General features: G+C 34.8%; 1 protein-coding gene across 2 annotated transcripts in view; it reads right to left on the reverse strand.

Moving 5' to 3' along the window:
* LOC149777246 (uncharacterized) overlaps positions 1 to 7,739 on the reverse strand; it is a 33,995-nt gene extending 26,256 nt beyond the window's left edge. Inside the window, exons 1-2 of one of the 2 annotated variants that reach the window (XM_089941988.1) lie at positions 7,628 to 7,739; positions 2,774 to 3,142 (exon numbers count right to left, since the gene is read on the reverse strand). In XM_089941988.1, the coding sequence (XP_089798114.1) occupies positions 2,774 to 3,127 (354 nt within the window). In that variant the 5' untranslated portion in view covers positions 3,128 to 3,142; positions 7,628 to 7,739. Of the gene's footprint in view, positions 1 to 2,773; positions 3,143 to 7,045; positions 7,590 to 7,627 lie in introns of those variants that run through there. The other variant, XM_089941989.1, reaches the window with a different exon arrangement.
* Between the last annotated feature and the right edge of the window lie 12,129 nt (positions 7,740 to 19,868).

Raw genomic sequence — 19,868 nt, forward strand, 5'->3', positions numbered from 1 at the left:
GTCAACTGCTGGTGCTTATATACACACACTGTAAAACATAGTTTCTTTGAAGTATGTCCGAAGGGCAGTCCTTTTCACAAGATAAATGCAATGATAAGGATTAACTGTTAATTAGTCACACTGGTCTTATGCTTGTGTACTTTAGTCTAACAGAGTTATCACGCAGTTTAGCCACAGCTGAGCAGAATATGAAAAGGGAGGCTTGTCCTGTGGGAAAATAAAGCGTGTCACTGAGAGAAATGGTGCGGCGCTCACACATTTGGGCAAGGGGTGGGGACAATAGTCGCCTCCCCTAATTTCACCTTTATACATAAAATTTCATGGCTGAGCACTATGTGCCCCTTCACCAAGTTTCTGCAGGTGCCTCTGGCACGTCCTTTGAGTATTTCACCTTTACTGGATATGGAAGAATGATAAATATTTATTGAAACTGGTGATTAAAAAATGCAGCATAAAAACCTCCCCATTTTAGGTCCAAATCTCACTATTTTATTTGTTATTCTCCCTACTTGGTTTTTGAAAAGTTGGCACGTATGGTGAACTCCAATTTCTACAAACCCAAAATTTAATAGAAACGAATTACACTTGAATACTATTCCCACAACTGAAATGATCATGCTTTGTATTGTATATATGCAGTAAAATCCAACTTCAAAGAAACATTGCCGCTGTTCAATGCAACCTTCTACACATCTTACTGTTGTCAGCCAGTTAAGGTGAAACTTTGATTTTATACCTGACCCCTTTTCCTTTAATTGCCACTGTTTAAAATGCCCAAAGGGATAGTTTTATATCAGTTCCAATCATTACAGATTACCGTGTATACATACTACATGTAACCAGCAACATAGACTGAAAGTTTTTTTTTTGTTAAATGTTTTTTTTTGAAGATTACTGAAAATTGTTTTGTCGAAACACGACCATGTCTGAGGGTTTGGGAGTACAAAATCATGTTTTTAGCAAAGCTTCAATTTGATTAAAATCATATTTCAATTTCACGTAGGACAGTGGTAATCTGATTAAGATCATGCCAAGTTGAAAGTAGATTTACTCTTTTCCTCAGGAGAACTATTTTATTTTTCGACAAGCCTGATGGGCACCTCACTTTAAATACAGGACGAGCCCTAACTAAAATTAGAAGGGCCCCAGGCGTCAGACTTTTTAGCACTGTTTAATGATAACTTTATAGTTAAAGCAATCTGGTATAATAGGCACCTTATGTAACTGTTCATGTTCAGTCACTGATTGTGATTCCCTGTATCAGCCAATGACTCTTTCTCTCTAAATATAAAAGTTTATGTAATGGTCTAAAAATGACACTGATGTCTCTTTCAGTTATAGATTTTTGGTAAGTACAATTCATTTTAATTATGTAATACTTTCTGCTACTATTGCAGTGATGTCCATTTCCAGGAGACTAATCCCCAGTCCAAGCTAATTATTCCCTCCTCCAATTTGTACTGAAGGGCCAGAATTGATAGAACATAATGTCTGATTCATTGGGTAACAGTAAGGATGACCTGAACAGTGGAGATCTTGACTGAACATGTGCAGAGTTATTTTGAAACGTGGGCAGTCATACATGTATGCATACAGACCACAGGAGACTGAGAGTGCCCATTGCCCAAGATCCTGACCTGGTGCTGAAGAGACATAAAAGAATAACTTGTTTTTTTTTTTAGCCTCATAGCAAACAAGTCCACCAAGTGTCTCCCTCACAATCACCTTAAACATGAATAGCTTGCTGGACTCCATCTAATAAAAATTCCAGATCAACAGTTTGATAATGCAGATGCTTTGCATGAACAAACAGGTGCAGATTAAAGTGTCTGATGTGCTGCTGTAAAGTTAGCCTGGTTCCCTGACCAATTTCACTATTTCTAATATAAAACACGGATCCAAATCAAACACAGAAGAACAAATTCTCCGGATTTTTCGGCAATGATCATTTTTTTGTAGTTTTTGCTTTTATGCCTTAAGTCCGTATTTTAAGGGTAATTTTTCTAAGACTTACGGCAAATTCGTAAGAGTTGGCAGGTCTGTTATAGATATGACAAAAAAATAAGAGCAGCAAATATCAAGTGGAACATAGCATAATATGCCTGGAGAAAACAGATTACATTTGTAGGTGGTTGGGTCACCTGTATACCATTTACAAGAACTGCAGTTCATATATTGAGTTATAATTAATAATTTTGATTATAAATAAGGAGCTGATTCATCTAATTTCTAAAAGTGCTTTATATAGTATGAAAGTCTGATACTGAGATCAGTACTTTATTTGAATGTACACTATTTTGTAATTCTGTCTAATTAATGTCACCAATTGTTTTCAACTTTTTGATTGATTGATGACCATAATGAATGTAGGTATAGCATTGTATTGTTTTCATTTTCTTCATTCCACAGGATCATTTCTAATTTCATAATGTGTCTGTGAGTTCAGTGCTCTAGTGATGCACCACTTTGGCATAAACAACAAGGGCAGACAACTTTTGTAAACATGATACTTTTAAACACAATTATTCATAAATGATGAAACAGAAAATTATAATAACCCATATCAGGCTTTCATGCTAAAATTGCTAAAAAATATCATTTCCATCAACCCCCATAAATATTTTTTCAACGTAAAAAAAAAAGAGTTAAAATAACCAGATATGCTTATTAGTAAGCAGGCTATTCTCTTTTATATTCGAGAGGACAATTCAGAACCCATGCATATAATGCTTTTTATTTTTAGTGCATCTCTTAATTAAAAACAAAATCTTACCAATTCTTTAATCTGGACCTTGAGTGCCTCAATAATCTCCTGTCTCTCCATCTTGATTAGGTCATTAATTACCTCCTCTCCCGATTCTGTCACTATTTCTGGGTCTGCCTTCTGTAGGGTGTCATTTGAGAGGTGCAGAGGCTGTTGGAGTGCATCGCCAACACCTTGATCAACCATCAGGGTTTCAGTCTGACCTGAAGCATGGACTAGCCCTTCTCCTGCATGCAAAACCACCATTCCTGTCTCATCACCAATAAAACCACTTTCCACTTCCTCTGCAGAAATGATGGTCACCCTGACCCCTTCATCTGTCTCTACCATTTGTATGTCCGCTGAACCTCCTGGATCCTCCATACATCTGCTTTTATTCTATAAGAAAAACAAATATTGTCTAAATCATGAAGGCTCTGTTTAATAAGCAGGTCTTGAAACCAGAATGGTGCAGGTTCAAATCCCACTTAGACATGCAGCTGAGGCATGTCTTCGGCAAAGCACTTATTCAAATTGCCAAATAACCCGTCATGTGTTCATTTGACAATATAAACCAACCAATCGATCGTTTCAAGTTACCTCACCTGAAAATAAATGCAGGGGATGACAACTCCCAAGCAAAACTGCATGTAGCTTGGGCAAATGAAGCATTTTGATGGGCTAGAGAAATTTCATGCAAGTACCTTTAATTCTGCATAAAAGAAAGGAAAGAACTTTTAACTTAAAACCCATTTATTCCTGCACCATTTTATGCTGAGTTGTCTATCAGTTTTGGTAAACTTTCTTTAACAATTTTACTGACAGTAACAGGAGTTTGTTACATATTTCATGGACTGTTGACAAATTTTTGTTACCTAATAGTTACATATTAACAATAATTCTGTGATAAAAAGACATTGTCTTCTTGACATATTTCAATATTGGTCATAAAATCAATTTCCCTCATACATATAATACCAAAGAACTAACATTGCAATGTTTATATATGTAAACAGCTGAGTTCTATTTACTGGCTGTGAACGTATACAAAATTGGTAACCATGTAAATAGAACATTGTTTTATCTGATGCAAATGTCCCTGCTGTGTTTCAAGTTGCGTTAATGATTTTTGCATCATGTACATATTTAGCACTTCCAAACATAGCAACCGCTCCGGTGGCCTAGTGGTTAGAGCGTCCGCCTCGGATGCAGGAGGTCGTGGGTTCGATCCCCGGCCGAGTCATACCAAAGACTTACAAAAACGGTACTAACAGCTGCCTCGCTTGGCGCTCAGCATTAAGAGGTTAGTGTTAGGACTGGTCGGCCTGGTGTCAGGATAATGTGACTGGGTGGGACATCATCCTACATGTCTGCGGCATGATGCCCCAGTGCTAGACATCACTATAAACTGCCACATTGCAGACATCATAGCGATATGACTGAAAAATTGTTAAAGCTACATTAAAAATCCAAATCACACACACTCCAAACATAGCAGTTCCAAACAATATCACCAGATCACTCCACTGGCCTAGTGGTTAGAGCATCCGCCTTGGATGCAGGGCAGTGGGTTCAATCCCTGGCCGAGTCATACCAAAGTCTTACAAAAATGGTACTAACAGCTGCCTCGCTTGGCGCTCAGCAAGAAGAGGTTTGTGGTAGGACTATTCGGCCTGGTGTCAGGATAATCTGACTGGATGGGACATCATGTTACACGTCTGAGGCATGATGTCCCAGTGCTAGGCATCACTATAAACTGTCATACTGCAGACATTGTAGTGATATGACTGAAAAATTGTTAAAGCTACATTAAAAATCCAAATCACACACACACGATATCACCATGAGTCTACAGATGTTTTACCTAATTTGACAACAAAAAAAAATTTTGTGTGCATAAACTGAATCTTGTCAGAATAAAGATGGGTCAAGATATCATTCCCACCCCCACAATCCCTGATGAAGTTGTTCCATATTAAATTTGTCCACATCTTAGATAATACAAGAAAAGGATAAAATATATCAATTTTTTTTACAAGGACAAAGAGAAAAAGATTGATTGAAACTTTGACAAGCAAGACATTATACATGATTCTTTCATTCCTAGTCACAAAATATAGAATCCCGTTTTATTTGTACCACAAGCATATTTATAACAATTTCTACAATTTTTAATCTTTCTCTTGGATAAAGAGGTAAATGAATTAAAAAACTTGCATGATCCTATAAATCATAGCTTTATTAGTAATACTTGCAGGGATCATTCTGGGCTTTGCCAATGTCGCAAAATGAGATTTTTTTCTCCCTTATTGGCGACAAAATATACCATCTGATGAATTTTTTGCAAGAACATTTTTGGCTGTTAAAAATTGTATATAGTTTTAGGTTCTGAGTGGAGAAATTCAAAGGCACCATGACAGGATGATGAAAACTTGGATATACAAGTATAATTGCACTGAAAACTATTTTTCATAAACAAATCCTTTGTTCACATTGATAAACCACCCTAACAGAAACATGACATTGTTATGTCATAATCAGCTTTTGCTGATGTCTGGCCTTAGTACTACTGTATGCCATAAGATAACCAAAAGTCATGATAGCTACAACTGTCCACCTCTGAACGACTACAACTGACCAGACAACAGCAATTTTTTAAAAATCTTTTTGAAAAATTTACCAAAAAGAAAGCTTGTCTGAAACTTTAAAGAAAAACTATTACCTTTAACACACTGATCATGCTGTATATATATTAAGCAAATGGAAAAACAATATGTCTCAGTCAATATTCTACAATTATTTGATGTTGCCACAGCAATAACAAACAGGTATTTGTTTGGTTCATCAGAGAGGGCCTTTAGTGGCACCTTCAATAGCAAATGCACCTTTATCAAAACAATTTGAAGACCTTTGATGAAAGGAAGTCATTAACAAACATAAAAAAAGCATCGTTTCATTTTTAACTGGTTGGATCATATTTATTATGCCATTAAAGTTTCCCGTTTCCAATATTTTGAAACAACAGATATCTGGCCATTAAGTTAAATGAAGGTAGAACATCTCACAAAAATGTTGGTTAAACTCTTTCATTTATACACATTTTCATTTCCCTATGAAAAGTTTCATCCCCTTGGTAGCCTCTGCATCATGGTAGTTGTCTCGGGCTGACCAAAATCTAGGCCAATTTAAGTACATGTAAATGTAGCATATAAATAACTATACAACCACATACTACAAGGATAATGAATATCAGAGTAAACTGAAACATGTTTGTTGACAATGGCATAGAGAGCAAAAGAGGACTTATATACGTTATTTGCATTTTTTAATGGGATTTGACTGATACATGACTTTTCTAACATATGAGCTAGTACTCATTTCATGGATTTTTCACACACATTTACATTATTTAACGCATTGTGAAATGTATTACACAAATGTAAGTTGTCAATATACGAGAATATTTCAGACTACCGGTACGTGTCTTATTTAATCAACATTTCCCTTTTTTTCTCTTTGTAAATCCTAGTCACTGATGATAGGTCACTTCTTAAAAAATTTCACCTGACTGCTTAATTTAAATTTATTTTCAGTCCACCCCCCTTACTTATCTAAACATCTGCTTATGTCAACAATATTATCTTGGTCCCAAGGATGTTGAGATAAACAGAACTGTATTATGAAAATGCCAACATTTTTGAAAATTGGCAACCAAATATTGGGGTTGGCTATTTTTGGGGCAAAACTTTTTTAAAGCCAGCGCGAACCCTGACTTGTAATATCTGTTGCAAATTAAATCCACTCAAATATTAAGTAATGGTTCAAAATGCTTTTACAGTTAAGTAAAATGGTACACCAAGCTAATTTTGATTATTACCTCTCAAATGCAAACTTAAAAATACAGCCATTTTAACTCTGAGTGATTTTGAAACGAAATCCTTTCATGGATTGGAAAACCTATAAACAGTAATACTGCGAGTCTGGTTATGTTGAAACTTTTCTGATCTTTTAGCTATAACATCATAGCCTCAAGAAAAGTATGTAAGGGTACTATAATAATAATAATATTAATACAATGGATGTTCAATTTCATATATCTCATTAACTGAATATTGATTGTCTAAGAAGGAAATACAATTCTGAGGTCTTTTCTTGCATACTTTCTAATACTAAGATTGATATAATCACTTTTATGAAGTGCATGTTAGATGATGCTACCATAATAGAGAGAAGAATAAATACAAAATTGGTAACTTTCAGCCTTTATACCAGTCTATGACTGGTTCTCAAAACTTGGTGTACCTGAACTTTTCCAATCTATGATTATAGGAAGTTGGTCAAAATTTCTCAACTGGACTGTAACAGTTGCAGTCTGGACCGTGTACAACCAGTTATGGCGAATATTACAGATAGGCTAAACCTCGCTTCGGACTTGAGACGGCAAATTCAAACTGCTTTCACTTTAATGGCTATTTGTTCAATACGTGGCACGGCGTGGTCATAAACAAAGCCACAGCACGCAGAAACGTGTGACCTGTATTGCGCCATTTCCAGTCATTGGATTATTGTGTTATTTCTTCTGAGAAATTATGAATTTTTATTTAATTTAAGATGAGAAAGGCCAAGCAGCTGTACAAGAACTAAATCTGGTTTCATTTAATGGAATTTTCAATGCTAAATATTGGCAAAATAAATGAAGGTCAACCCCTATACGGAGTTGCTTGCCCCTGTTCAGAACGCGTCAACGCCATATTTCTCTATCCGTTTTTCTCTTTGGACTGGTCCACGAGCTGTAAGGAGGAAATTTAGGCCTTTAAAATCAATTTTCAAATGTAACTATGCCTTTTTGAGTAATGATTACTTCTAACTTTTTGAAAATCTCACCTTTTGTCTTGAAAAACGAGGATGACACTATGAAATTTGAGAATTTATGAAGTCTTCTGTCTCCCCTGTCCGCGCTTTTCGAATGGATTTTCCGGAGAGGTCAAAGTTCAGATTTGTCCTTTCCGCCAATCTTCGGAAAGATCCGGAAATATTTTAAGGAGTTACTTCCCCTACATAATAACTTTTTAACGATAAATAATAAGCAATGCAGTTCGTGTGTCAAATTTTGCGTATTATTTTGATTTAAGTTAACAATAATTATTTTAATCTTTTTATTTTATTTCTGAGCAACATATTTCAGGAGTATCAATATTAGAGCAAGTTGATTCACTCGTACTTAATGCTATTCAAGGTTCTGGTCGGTATTGTTTGATGTTTCTTTAAACTTTATATTTCTTCCAAAATTTCAATTAAAAAGACCAGAACATCACACTATTTAAGATGCAAACCGTGCTGACTGCAAGTAAGTTTTTTTTTTTTACGCTATAGGTTCCCTGGCTATAATCAAATGGGCTGTAAAGATTGCCCAAATCAGATTAACAAAAACAACAACAAAAAAAAAACAAAAACACAGGCCAAACTATCAACTTAGGCAGCAGTAACTGCCAAAAATAAAAATAATGTTTAAAAATCAGTAGGGGAAGGAAGAGCAGACAAAGAAAATGAAGATTAGATAGGTTAAAACATTAGAAGTATAATGAGTCAAGATAGAAGTGGGGGTGGGGGCTTGGTGTAGTGATACGTAACAATAATATAAATGAAACTTTTCCAGGTATACCAATAATAGTTATTGAAAATATAGTCTACTTGAGTAACCATGGAAGAATGTACTAACAAGTGAGTCACATAAAGGTAGTGGATGGCATATAATAAAAGTATATTATGTTCTCAGAATATTGTACATGGTAAAATTCATAAAAATGGCAACTGGAATTCGTCCAAATTTTACTGAATGGCAACTAAAATTCATGCAAATTTTACCCAATATGTTCATCTGTACTCAATGAAATACCTAATAATAAGGGGTGACATTAACTGGAATGTAGAGTCCATATATGGGAATACATACAGACCTATTAAGTATTATAAAACTATCAAGTTATCAACATACATAGAAAATGAATTAAAGTTGAATTATATTTTTGGTATGGAAACAATGAAGGCAGTTATATAGATACATTTTAAAACCCCCAAAATAGGCATGAAAACTACCAAAAAAAATGCAGAAATATTATGTATATTAGATTATGATATAAAAAATAATGTTGTAAAATTTGAAAATAGGAATACATTATGACAAGGTTTGTGTAAAATTAATAACTCCATATTTCATAAGAAGAATATGCAAAAAAAATTGAAGCTATAGTTTTATGAATTATGACAGTTATAGTAGTAGAATGTGGGATTGGGTGGTAAAAAAATAAAAGTATGACAAACCAATACTGTTAAATGAAATAGAGGCAAAGGTAACAAGTTGAAAATGGTTATATTTTAATTCTAAATACATGTTATCGTTAAAGCTATGTTAAAAATCCAAATCACACACTCTAAATACATGTAATGATAAAACGACTAATAGGGAAAAGCAACAGTTATATATATATATATCTATCTATATGACTATAAATTTCGAGGAAATAAACAAGAGCAGGTAAATAGAGCAGACTTTACAAAAGAAAAAGGAATATATGAAGAAGAAAAAAAGAAAATCAAAAAGACAAACAGCACAACCATTAACGGATAAGTAATGGAAGAATTATGTGTTTTCTATAAAATTGTATACAAAACAGCATTTACCATGGGAAGAAATTGGCAAATACAGCGAAGAAATCAATTTCCCACACATAAAATGTATCTTATGCAGCATGTGAGAATGTTTTACCTTTAGATTTTTTGTTGTTGTTGTTATTGTAGGGTTTAACGCCATTTTTCAGCACACGATAGGCTATACATGGTGGCCAGTATTAATGGTGGAGAAAGAACCTGGGAAAACCCCGGAAAGAACCACCGACCCACGAGAAGCTACTGGCAAGCTTTCTCACATACCCACATTGGCTGAATCCAAGATTTGAACCCACGCAGACAGAGGTGAGATGGCAGTGATTCGTAACGGAGAGCGCTGTAGACCACTTGGCTACTCGGGGCCCCTTTACCTTTAGTAGAAGATATTGTACAAGCTTTAAATCAACTAAATACAAAGTAAGAGCAGGTTCATATGAACTTAGGCAGGTATTTACCAATTGTTCCAAATACATTTACTGCCTTTCACTGAACATTTATGCAGTAATATTTTCTTAAAAGAAGAAATGACATGACATATTAAAGAAGTAATAATTTAACTAATGTACTGTCCAAAGAGAAAGGAGATCGAAACTAATCTCCCTATTACATGGAGATTATAAAATATTTGCGAATGCAAACAATGCTATGAGCAAGATATTAACCGATCTCAACAATATATTTTGTGTCAACAAATCAGAATTCATAATGATGCTGCAAAAATGAAATGTATGACAATTGCAACAAGGCAATGCCTATCCAATAACATGGTTTTACTTCTAACACTAAATATATCACAAACAAATAATAACAAGCTCAACAGGAAGAAAAATTTGCAAATATGATTACTATTTTAGAACAGGAAAACAATATAAAAAAATTACATGAATTAGAGAGTAAAAAGAGCCAGATCATGCCAAAATAATGTAAGTGGTCACGGAATTATCTGGAGAAAAAATGGATTGAAGATGGAAAGTGGTTTAAAATATTTGTTATTTGGAAAACATAAACTGTACAAATAAGATGATGCCAAATTTAGCTAAACAAGATGGAAAGGGGCCTCAGGTTGTCAAGTGGTTTAAAGCACTTGCCTTTATCAATCGCTACGATCTCAACTGTGTCCACATGGGTTCACGTCTCAGGCTCGGCCAGTGTGTGTGTGTGAGAGAAAGCTGCCAGTAGCTTTCCAAGGGTTGATGGTTCTTATTGGGTTCTTCCTCTGCATGTTTTACTGCACTGAGAAATGGAATCCAATCCCAAAACAACATTTACACATAATATACTAGTATATTTAACAGAAACTAAATTATATCACTTTCAAGATTGGCCTATTTTAATTTACTTCTATCTTGTTCGTGTCAGTATCTAATACAGAAACTGCAAAAAGTTAAAAACACAGCTGCTAAGATCATCCCTAGAGTATGAAGAACTTGCATACCGCCTCCTTCTGTAACCTTCACTGGCTACCCATTAGAATCAGAATCAAACAACAAAATCTGTCCATTATGCTACATTTTATTGACTGGCTGCAGTCAGTACACCTATCTGACCTCACCCATGTGTACACTCAATCTAGAAACTTGTGCTTCTCTTCTCATGCTCATATTCTCATTGTTCCCACAGTTAAAATATAGTCATATGGACGTTCTTTTGTGTACCAGGGCCCAGCTACATGGAAGAAATTGCCCAGAGATCTTAGATACGAGGACACTGATCTCATTCAAGAGTGCTCTTAAAACTCACCTCTTGATAGCAGCACTACATATATAAAATCCTGTCCATTTGATGAATGTATTATTTAATTAAATGTAGCTGAAGGGAGAACCAAATGTGGTTAAAACTCACATTAGCCTATTTTTCCATTGACGATTTAAATGACAGAACCATCATAATGGCCTCCACATTAGCTTATTTTTCCATTGACGATTTAAATGATAGAACCATCATAATGGCCTCCTTGAAAAAGATGACTGTTTATTCATAGGTGCAGTGGATACATGAGTGTACTGGTGTCTGTTGACAATTCTTTACTTTGAGAGGATGTATTTACGTTGCGCAGATGCAGTATTTTGACACAGGAGTTTTAAGCTGAGTAAGAATTGCATCATCATAATCAGTTGTACCCCCCCCCATATTTCTTATTTTGACTATAAGAACAGACATAAAGACTTCATGTTTACTTCCTTAATTATTGTCAGCAGTTTTTGTCTTGTAATTTTATGGTGTTTGTTTTTGTAATCTTGTCGTATGTATTTTTATGTTGTAGAATATTGGAAAGCCCTTAGAGGTTTTAAATATTTGGTACTATTCTAAGCTGCATTCTTCTTCTTCTTCTTCTTCTTCTTATTATTATTAAAAATTATATTCTTATCACCATGTAGACCCAGCTGATCTTGAGACTTCAGTGAAGTTTATAGATACATGTATCCCTAAATTGGATAACATTCTTAGTAAATCATCAGATGGGTGAAATAACATATAAAGTAGCGGCAACAACAATTCTTAAAAACAAGCCTAATAATAAAAAAAAATCCAGGACCAGATGGATTTTCAGTCCATTTCTTTAAAGTCCTTTGGAAAGATATTGGACAGTATTGTGCAAGAGCAGTGAGTTTTGCCTATGATAATGGTGAGCAATCAGAAAGAAGGTGTTTTATGTCGCCCGAGATAGTATAGGCCAAAACAATTTTTAAGAAACCGGAAACCCATTTCCTTATTTAATGTCTCATACAAACTCGTATCAGCATACAAATAGACTTAAGCTTTTACTTCCATTAATTATAAGTAGTGACCAAACATACTTAACTAATGGCAGATTCATAAGAGAAAATATCCGTACTCTTTGGGACCTTATGTTTTACTTGAAAAAAATGCAAGTTACCTGGACTTCTTTCAATTGATTTTGAGAAAGCATTCAATTCTAATGCATTTCCTTTTATTGATAAATTTGAAACTTTTTAAATTTTAGCAAGGATTTTCAAGGCTGGATTCATCTCTTTCATAAAAATTCCACATCCTGCGTGATTGTAAATGTTTCCTTTTCACCATGGTTTGAAATCAAAAGAGGTTGTAGATAAGGTGACTGCCTATCATTCTCTTTTTTTTGTTGCAGATGATTAGCTCATGTGATTCAGTAAAAAACAGATATCAGAGGAGTTAAATAAAAAACAGAATAGTCTAGTTTCACAGTATGCAGATGACACCACTCTCACCCTGGATGGCTTGGTTCTAGAGCTTATCCAGTGCGATGTCCAAAGAACTTGCAAATAAGTCCAGGCAACAGTGCACCTGCAATACCAGCAGCTAGCTATGGTAGAAGCGGTAAGACTCCACCTTGATTTGATTTGTAAGGTGCCACTTTTTACTACTGCACTTTGTTTTTTCACTTTGTCATGTTGGCATTTTGTTAGCTTCTGCTAATTAATTGCTTTGCTGACAGTCTTATTTTACAATGGGCAACTTCTAGAAGAGACCAGCACAGTTTGCTTACATTGAGCTTTAGTCAGAGAGCTAGATGAACTATCTGACATGATATTTTATTTAGAGCAGTAAGACAAAAGTTTCTGTAACTGATGTCTGCCTAGCAGTCCTTTGCTCCTTGTTGCCTTTTCTGTTGCGCCAAATATTTTTCCAGAGGCCAATGAACCAAAATTGTTAATATTTTTGGGAAATTATGTGAAACCAGTTTCTGTTATATAATAGTTGTCATCTTACCACTAATAGCATCCAGTGTGTCATCTTACCCTAACAGCATCAAGTGTATGTCATCTTGCCAGTAATAGCATCAAGTGTGTGTCATCTTACCACTAACAGCATCAAGTGTGTCATCTTACCACTAATAGCATGAAGTGTGTGTCACCTTACCACTAATAGCATCCAGTGTGTGTCACCTTACACTAATAGCATCAAGTGTGTTATCTCACCACTAATAGCATCAAGTGTGTGTCATCTTACCCTAATAGCATCAAGTGTGTCATCTCACCACTAGTAGGATCAAGTGTTTGTCATCTTACCACTAATAGCATCAAGCGTGTATCATCTTACCACAAAGAGCATCAAGTGTGTCACTTTCAACTAGAATAGCATCCAGTGTGTCATCTTGCCACTAAAAGCATCAAATGTGTGTCATCATACCACTAATAGCATCCAGTGTGTGTCATCTTACTCTAATAGCATAAAGTGTGTCTCATCTCACCACTAATAGCATCAAGTGTTTATCATTTTACCACTAGTAGGATCAAATGTTTGTCATCTTACCACTAATATCATCAAGTGTGTATCATCTTACCACAAAGAGCATCAAGTGTGTCACTTTCAACTAGAATAGCATCCAGTGTGTCATCTTGCCACTAAAAGCATCAAGTGTATATCATCTTACCACTAATAGCATCAAGTGTTTGTCACTTACAACTAATAGCATCCAGTGTGTTATCTTACCTATAATAGCATCCAGTGTGTGTCATCTTGCCACTAATATCATCCAGTGTGTGTCATCTTATCCTAATAGCATCCAGTGTATGTCATCTTTCCACTAATAGCATGCAGTGTGTGTCATCATACCCTAATAGCATCAAGTGTGTGTCACCATACCACTAATAGCATCAAGGATATGTCATCTTACCACTAAGAGCATCAAGTGTATGTCATCTTGCCACTAATGGGGGTGCGCACCAGTTATTATGTACTTTTGAGAGAATGACGTATGTAAGATGAAGTTGTTTGCATTTAAAACATGCACAGTGGGGAGAATGTTGGCATACCTCTGTGCTAATTCATGTAATGTGGCTGACATTTCTTTGTAAATTGAACTTTTGGAAATTGTAAATGATCTAATCACACTGCTAATTAAAATCATTGCTCCCTTGCGCTCCAAAAAACAGTCTGAATTTGTCTAAAGTCCACTATCCTTAGCAGCTATTAACATAGGGAAAATGAATTTTGCCAGACTAGACAATACCACCTTCTGAAAGTGCAATGAATTAATTACCAAATATATAAAATGTAAAAGAAAGTTATCGGGTCTTTTTTAATACAATTTACCTCTGAAGTTCAGGAAGTGAAAATGACCAAGTGGAGCTAGCACTTTTTTGAAAGGTGTACATCTGGAGTAAGGCCAAGCTGTATACTCTATAACCCATATTACACCCATCAATCACACACCAAAATAAAGGGAATTAAAGGTTCTTTGAACTATACCTAAGATATACAAGGTCTTTTTTAAATAGCCAGTATAACCAGTGAGGAAACCCAGGGAAATTTGTTTTGTTCAAAATATTAATCCTGTGCAAAATATAAAACTGTAGAGTGCCACCTTAAAACAAATATAAAAATGTATGCCATTATTTTCTTATTTTCATATCATTATGTATGATGTTCTGAATAAAATAGTACATTAACATTGATTTTATGCATCAAAATAAAGTTAGTTATGTTTATTTTGCTCTTGCTTACATAATTTGCCATGAGGCCTGTTTGTGTGAGTAGTGTCATTAGTTTTGGGGAAATTAGAAGTATTAGAATATAGGAATAAAGTCAATTTAAATTTAAAACTGTTGCATTAAGTAACAAATATATTGTGAATTTTTTTTCTTTCTCTCGTGTATTTGCAATGAAATTAAAGAACAAATTATGACCAAGCAAATTCTCTTTCTTCCATATTACACAATAAGCAGATATTTTAACCTTTGATGTTCATGAACCTAATTTGTTCCATCCCTTTTCAAACTAAAATTTATTGTTGACATCTCAGGAATAATTCTGGCTAGTTTCATGTTCCTGTCTTTTTAGCATAACATTGGTTGCTATGTTGACAAAATGTAAGTTGCATTTTTAAAATAGCTCACTTTTTATCATGGAGTGGGGGCTAGACTTGTTTAAGATTGACATTAATAAATACTGTTCTGTGGGGGGAAATACAGGAGAATTATTCAAAAAGACTAATTTGATGCTTGTGACTTAAATGTTTCAGCCATGCAATCAAAATAAATCATACAATAATAATACCTATGTGCTCTGTAAAGGGGTGCTCACACATTATTATGTACTTTTGAGAGAGTGACATAAGATGAAGTTGTTTGCATTTATAATATGCACAGTGGGGAGAATGTTGGCATACCTCTATGCTACTTTGATGCAATGTTGCTGACATTTCTTTGTAAATTGTACTTTTGGAAGTTGTAAATGATCTAAGCACACTGCTAACGGAAATGACTGCTTCCTTGTGCTCCTAAGGTCAGCCTGAATTTGTCTAATGTCCACTACCCTTAGCAGCTATTAAAATTGGGAAAATGAATTTTGCCAGACTAGACAATACCATCTTCTGAAAGTGCAATGAACAAATTACCAAATATATAAAATCTTAAAAAAGTTGTCTGCTTCATTTTTTTTACAATGTACCTCTGAAGTTCAGGAAGTGAAAATGACCTAAGTGGGTCTAGCACCATTTTGAAAGGTGCGCATCAGGAGTAAGGCCAAGCTGTATACTCTATAACCCATATTACACCCATCAATCATACACCAAGATAAAGGGAATTAAAAGTGCTTTAGCAGTATGTAAGATATACAAGGTCTTTTTTTAATAGCCAGTATAACCAGTGAGGAAACCCGGGCAGATTCTTTTTTTTTAAAATTCAAACCCTGTGCAAAATACGAAACTGTAGGTTGCCACTTATGGCATCAAGTTCACGTCATCTTGCCAGTAATGGCATCAAGTGTATGCCATCTTGCCATTAATAGCATCATGTGTGTGTCACTTACTTTGAATAGCATCATGTATCAGAAATCTTGTGGGGTAATTACAGTTCAAATGTGATAATTTAGAGCGATGGCTGGTGAATAGATTGAAAAGGCATAACCTTGTATGGAGAAATACAATGCAACCCCATGACTGGGATTTTCTTTTCTTGGTGCAAACCCCAACAGAGATTCTCTTAGTCTTCACAAAGTAAAACGATTTCATAGTGAGTACCCTATGATAACCCTATGAATGTTCTATATCTGGCAATAAAATTACTGCTGTTTCCTTGAGCAAACATGGAATGAAGGAGAAGAGCTTGTGACGTATTGACTATATCAGATCATTGAATGACTAGTATGTGATTTTGATTTTTAACTTAGCTTTAATAATATTTCAGTCATATCGCTACGATATCTGCATTGTGGCAGTTTATAGTGGTCTAGCACTGGGGCATTATGCTGTAAACATTTAGCATCATATCCCACCAAGTCACATTATACTGACACCAGGCCAACCAGTCCTAACAATAACCTCTTAATGCTGAGCACCTTATGAAGCAGATGTTAGTACCATTTTTCTATTTTTGGTATGACTCAGCTGGGGTTCGAACACGCAACCTCCTGCATCCAAAGCGGATGCTGTGATCACTAGGCTACTGGAGTGGTTCCTTGCATGAATCTTTGTGTTCTGCATTACTAATGGAAGTAATTGGTTGAGTATTTCTATGATTTCATGATCAATGCCAATGTTGCTGCTTTTCTACTTCAAACATTAGCTTCAATCGCAATACTAATTCTGCCAGACTTTTTAAGGTATGTGATCTTGACTCGCATCTGTTTCCCTTTTCTAAAAAGATTTAGCAGCTGCATTGACTGGAAGCATCTGTTCAAATTTTTTTCAATGTCACTGTACGATGTTTTGCATGCAATATTGTTGCTATAGTTATAAAAATTGATGTGGCATATAAATCTCATCAAAGCCATTACGATACATTTTAGGAACAGCTTCTGGATGTCTGTGAGAACCATAAAGTTGTTTCCTTGGTAATAATTTAGCCTACTGCTAAGCACCATATTCAAAGGCAAATTGGTTTTTGCCACAACTGGTTATATAATGACAGTCTGGGAAGATAAAGTAGACTTTTTAATGTCTGCTGAATCAAGGTTGATGCTGCACATCTCTCTCTCTCTCTCTCTCTCACTCTCTATATATATATATATATATATATATATATATATATATATATATATATATATATATATATATATATATATATAGTAATTAAACAGCTTTTGGCACTGTTATTGGTGGCGCTGACAACGGCTGTTTATGCAGAACTCAACATGCGCTTGAAAATGTTATATATATTTATTTTGCATTGCTGGTTACTTTTGTTTTCTTGATATACTGTGGGTTATGTAGAATTGTATTTTTGTAGCTGACCTTGTCCAGAATCAGTGACAGTTTTGTAAACAACATTTTTACCATTTTCTCACTTCTGACTAAGGGATAAATATTGTGATTATTATCTTGGTTTGAGTCATGAACATTGTTGTTACCAATTTCTTTATTATAATTTTTTAGACCTTCTAATAATAACCAAGATTTTATCTTTTAAATATTTTGAACCATCATCAGTGAAATTTTGCATTAGGTAATAGATTTTTAGTAAATGCTAATTTTGGGCGAGAAGTATAAACATTTATTTATTGGAAAAATTATTTATTCCTGCAAAAACGTCTAAAGCAGCAATCAGTTTTATCGTTGTGTCCAGCATTTCATTTGGGCTGGAAGTTATTTACTCAAATTCTTTATTCACTGGAAATACAAAGTGCTCATCTAAAATAATATTCTTGGAAATAGATACTTGGATTTAAAGTGAAATTCAAACAAGAATATATTCTTGGATATTATTATTGTGATTCAAGAAAGGACTGTTGGCTCATCATTACTATCCAAGCCATCACAGGCACGACAACGCTTTAAGCATTGGATTTATTTCAGAATATCACTTAAGTTTATTCAGAACTTTATTCATTAGGACTTATGTTAGCAATTCTAGGATTATAGGGGATATAATTTGCAATACCATAGGGTCTTCTTTTTTTTACATTTTCACTTTGTATTTGAGGGAGATATATTATTTGTTGAATTTTACAACACTTGTTCGGTTTTTACTCTTTCTGTTTCCATAGAGTCATAACACAAAATATGGCGATACTGTGTCTAGACTGCTAAACATGTCTTTGCAAAAGATTTCAAATGTGGCTACACTAGAACTTAGGGCAGATGCAGCCTTAAACAGCATACAGATAAGTATACAAATACTTGGTCATGGTTAACAGATGCCAATACAAATTTTCCATGAGGGTATGAACTTTTTTTAGGAAAACATTTCGCACATAGGTAATCCTTGGTAATGAAATGTCATTGTCAGCGCCATATGTTTTTCCATTAGCTGGTGGAACTACGGCTGGCGACATCAACATGAATTTTAACAAATGAGCAATTTAACCACACCAGAAACTGACCAGGATATGGCTACCAAACAGTTTGCAGATAAAAACGTAGCGTCGATGGCAAAATTTTGGTTAACACACCAACCACAGTAAACATATGCATTGGAACTGCGGAGCTGTAAGTGGGTAGATACCTGTATTTTGTTTTTGGTTAACAGACAAGGTGGAGTTTGGTGAAAGATCATCGAGGTTATCTTATAGTTCAATCATTATTTAAGCACCAAGAAGGTTTAAGAATCAAAGTAAACTTGATTATGTTTAAGTTACTGTCGCTATAATAAATTCGAGTTTTGCTCAGATAAAGAATGGGGGCGATTCAGTAGCCTGTCTTTTTCTGACCAATTTCTTCAGCATCAAGTAGTGAATGGGCTACAGCAGGTGTTTAATATAATTTTTTTTTTTGGTGTCATGACTCCATGGTCATAAACTAAGTAAAAGAAAGAAGCAACACCAACACTTTTTGTAATATGTAACAATTTTATTAATCATGTTATAATGGAAATGTGAGGAAGTAAATACAAAATAATCCTGACAAAGTTCTAAGAAAGACCAAAAGAATGCTGTTGCTGTTGTTATAGGGTTTAACGCCATTTTTCAGCACAAGATAGACTATACATGGCAGCTAGTATAAATGGTGGAGGATGAACCCGGGAAAACCCTGGAAAGAACCACTGACCCAGGATAAGATACTGGCAAGCTTTCTCACATACCCACATTGGCTATCAGATAAATGGTTAAAAAGGTAACTTACATGCACAAGATGATATATATATATATATATATATATATATATATGTGTGTAGATAGACATACAGACATATAGATAGGTAACGTTTCAAAGAAGTGCAGACTTTTTTAAAATAATTTAGGACATTACCATTTTGAAACGTATCGTCTTGTCATACTATTTAAAACTATGTAAATAATTTCTTTTACACATTTCTCGCGATGTTGGGGGTGTAGGTAGGATCCCATAGACTGCTTTAATCTGAAGATGCTAACAATAGTGATCTTAAAAGGAATGTGTCATAAACCTGCCTTCAAAAGCGCACATGAAAGTAACACGTACACAAAACTGTACCTTTGTTTGCCGCAGCTTTATGAGGAGCTGCACAAAGATCTGTTTATGGCATTGGTTGTAATACTTAGTAGGAGTCTTCATACAACGTTGTGAGAATTAAATGAAGCCTTCATCTATTGATGATTG

Source organism: Sinohyriopsis cumingii, chromosome 18 (genome assembly GCF_028554795.1).
Source record: "Sinohyriopsis cumingii isolate HCF-2022 chromosome 18, ASM2855479v2, whole genome shotgun sequence".
Lineage (NCBI taxonomy): Eukaryota > Metazoa > Mollusca > Bivalvia > Unionida > Unionidae > Sinohyriopsis > Sinohyriopsis cumingii.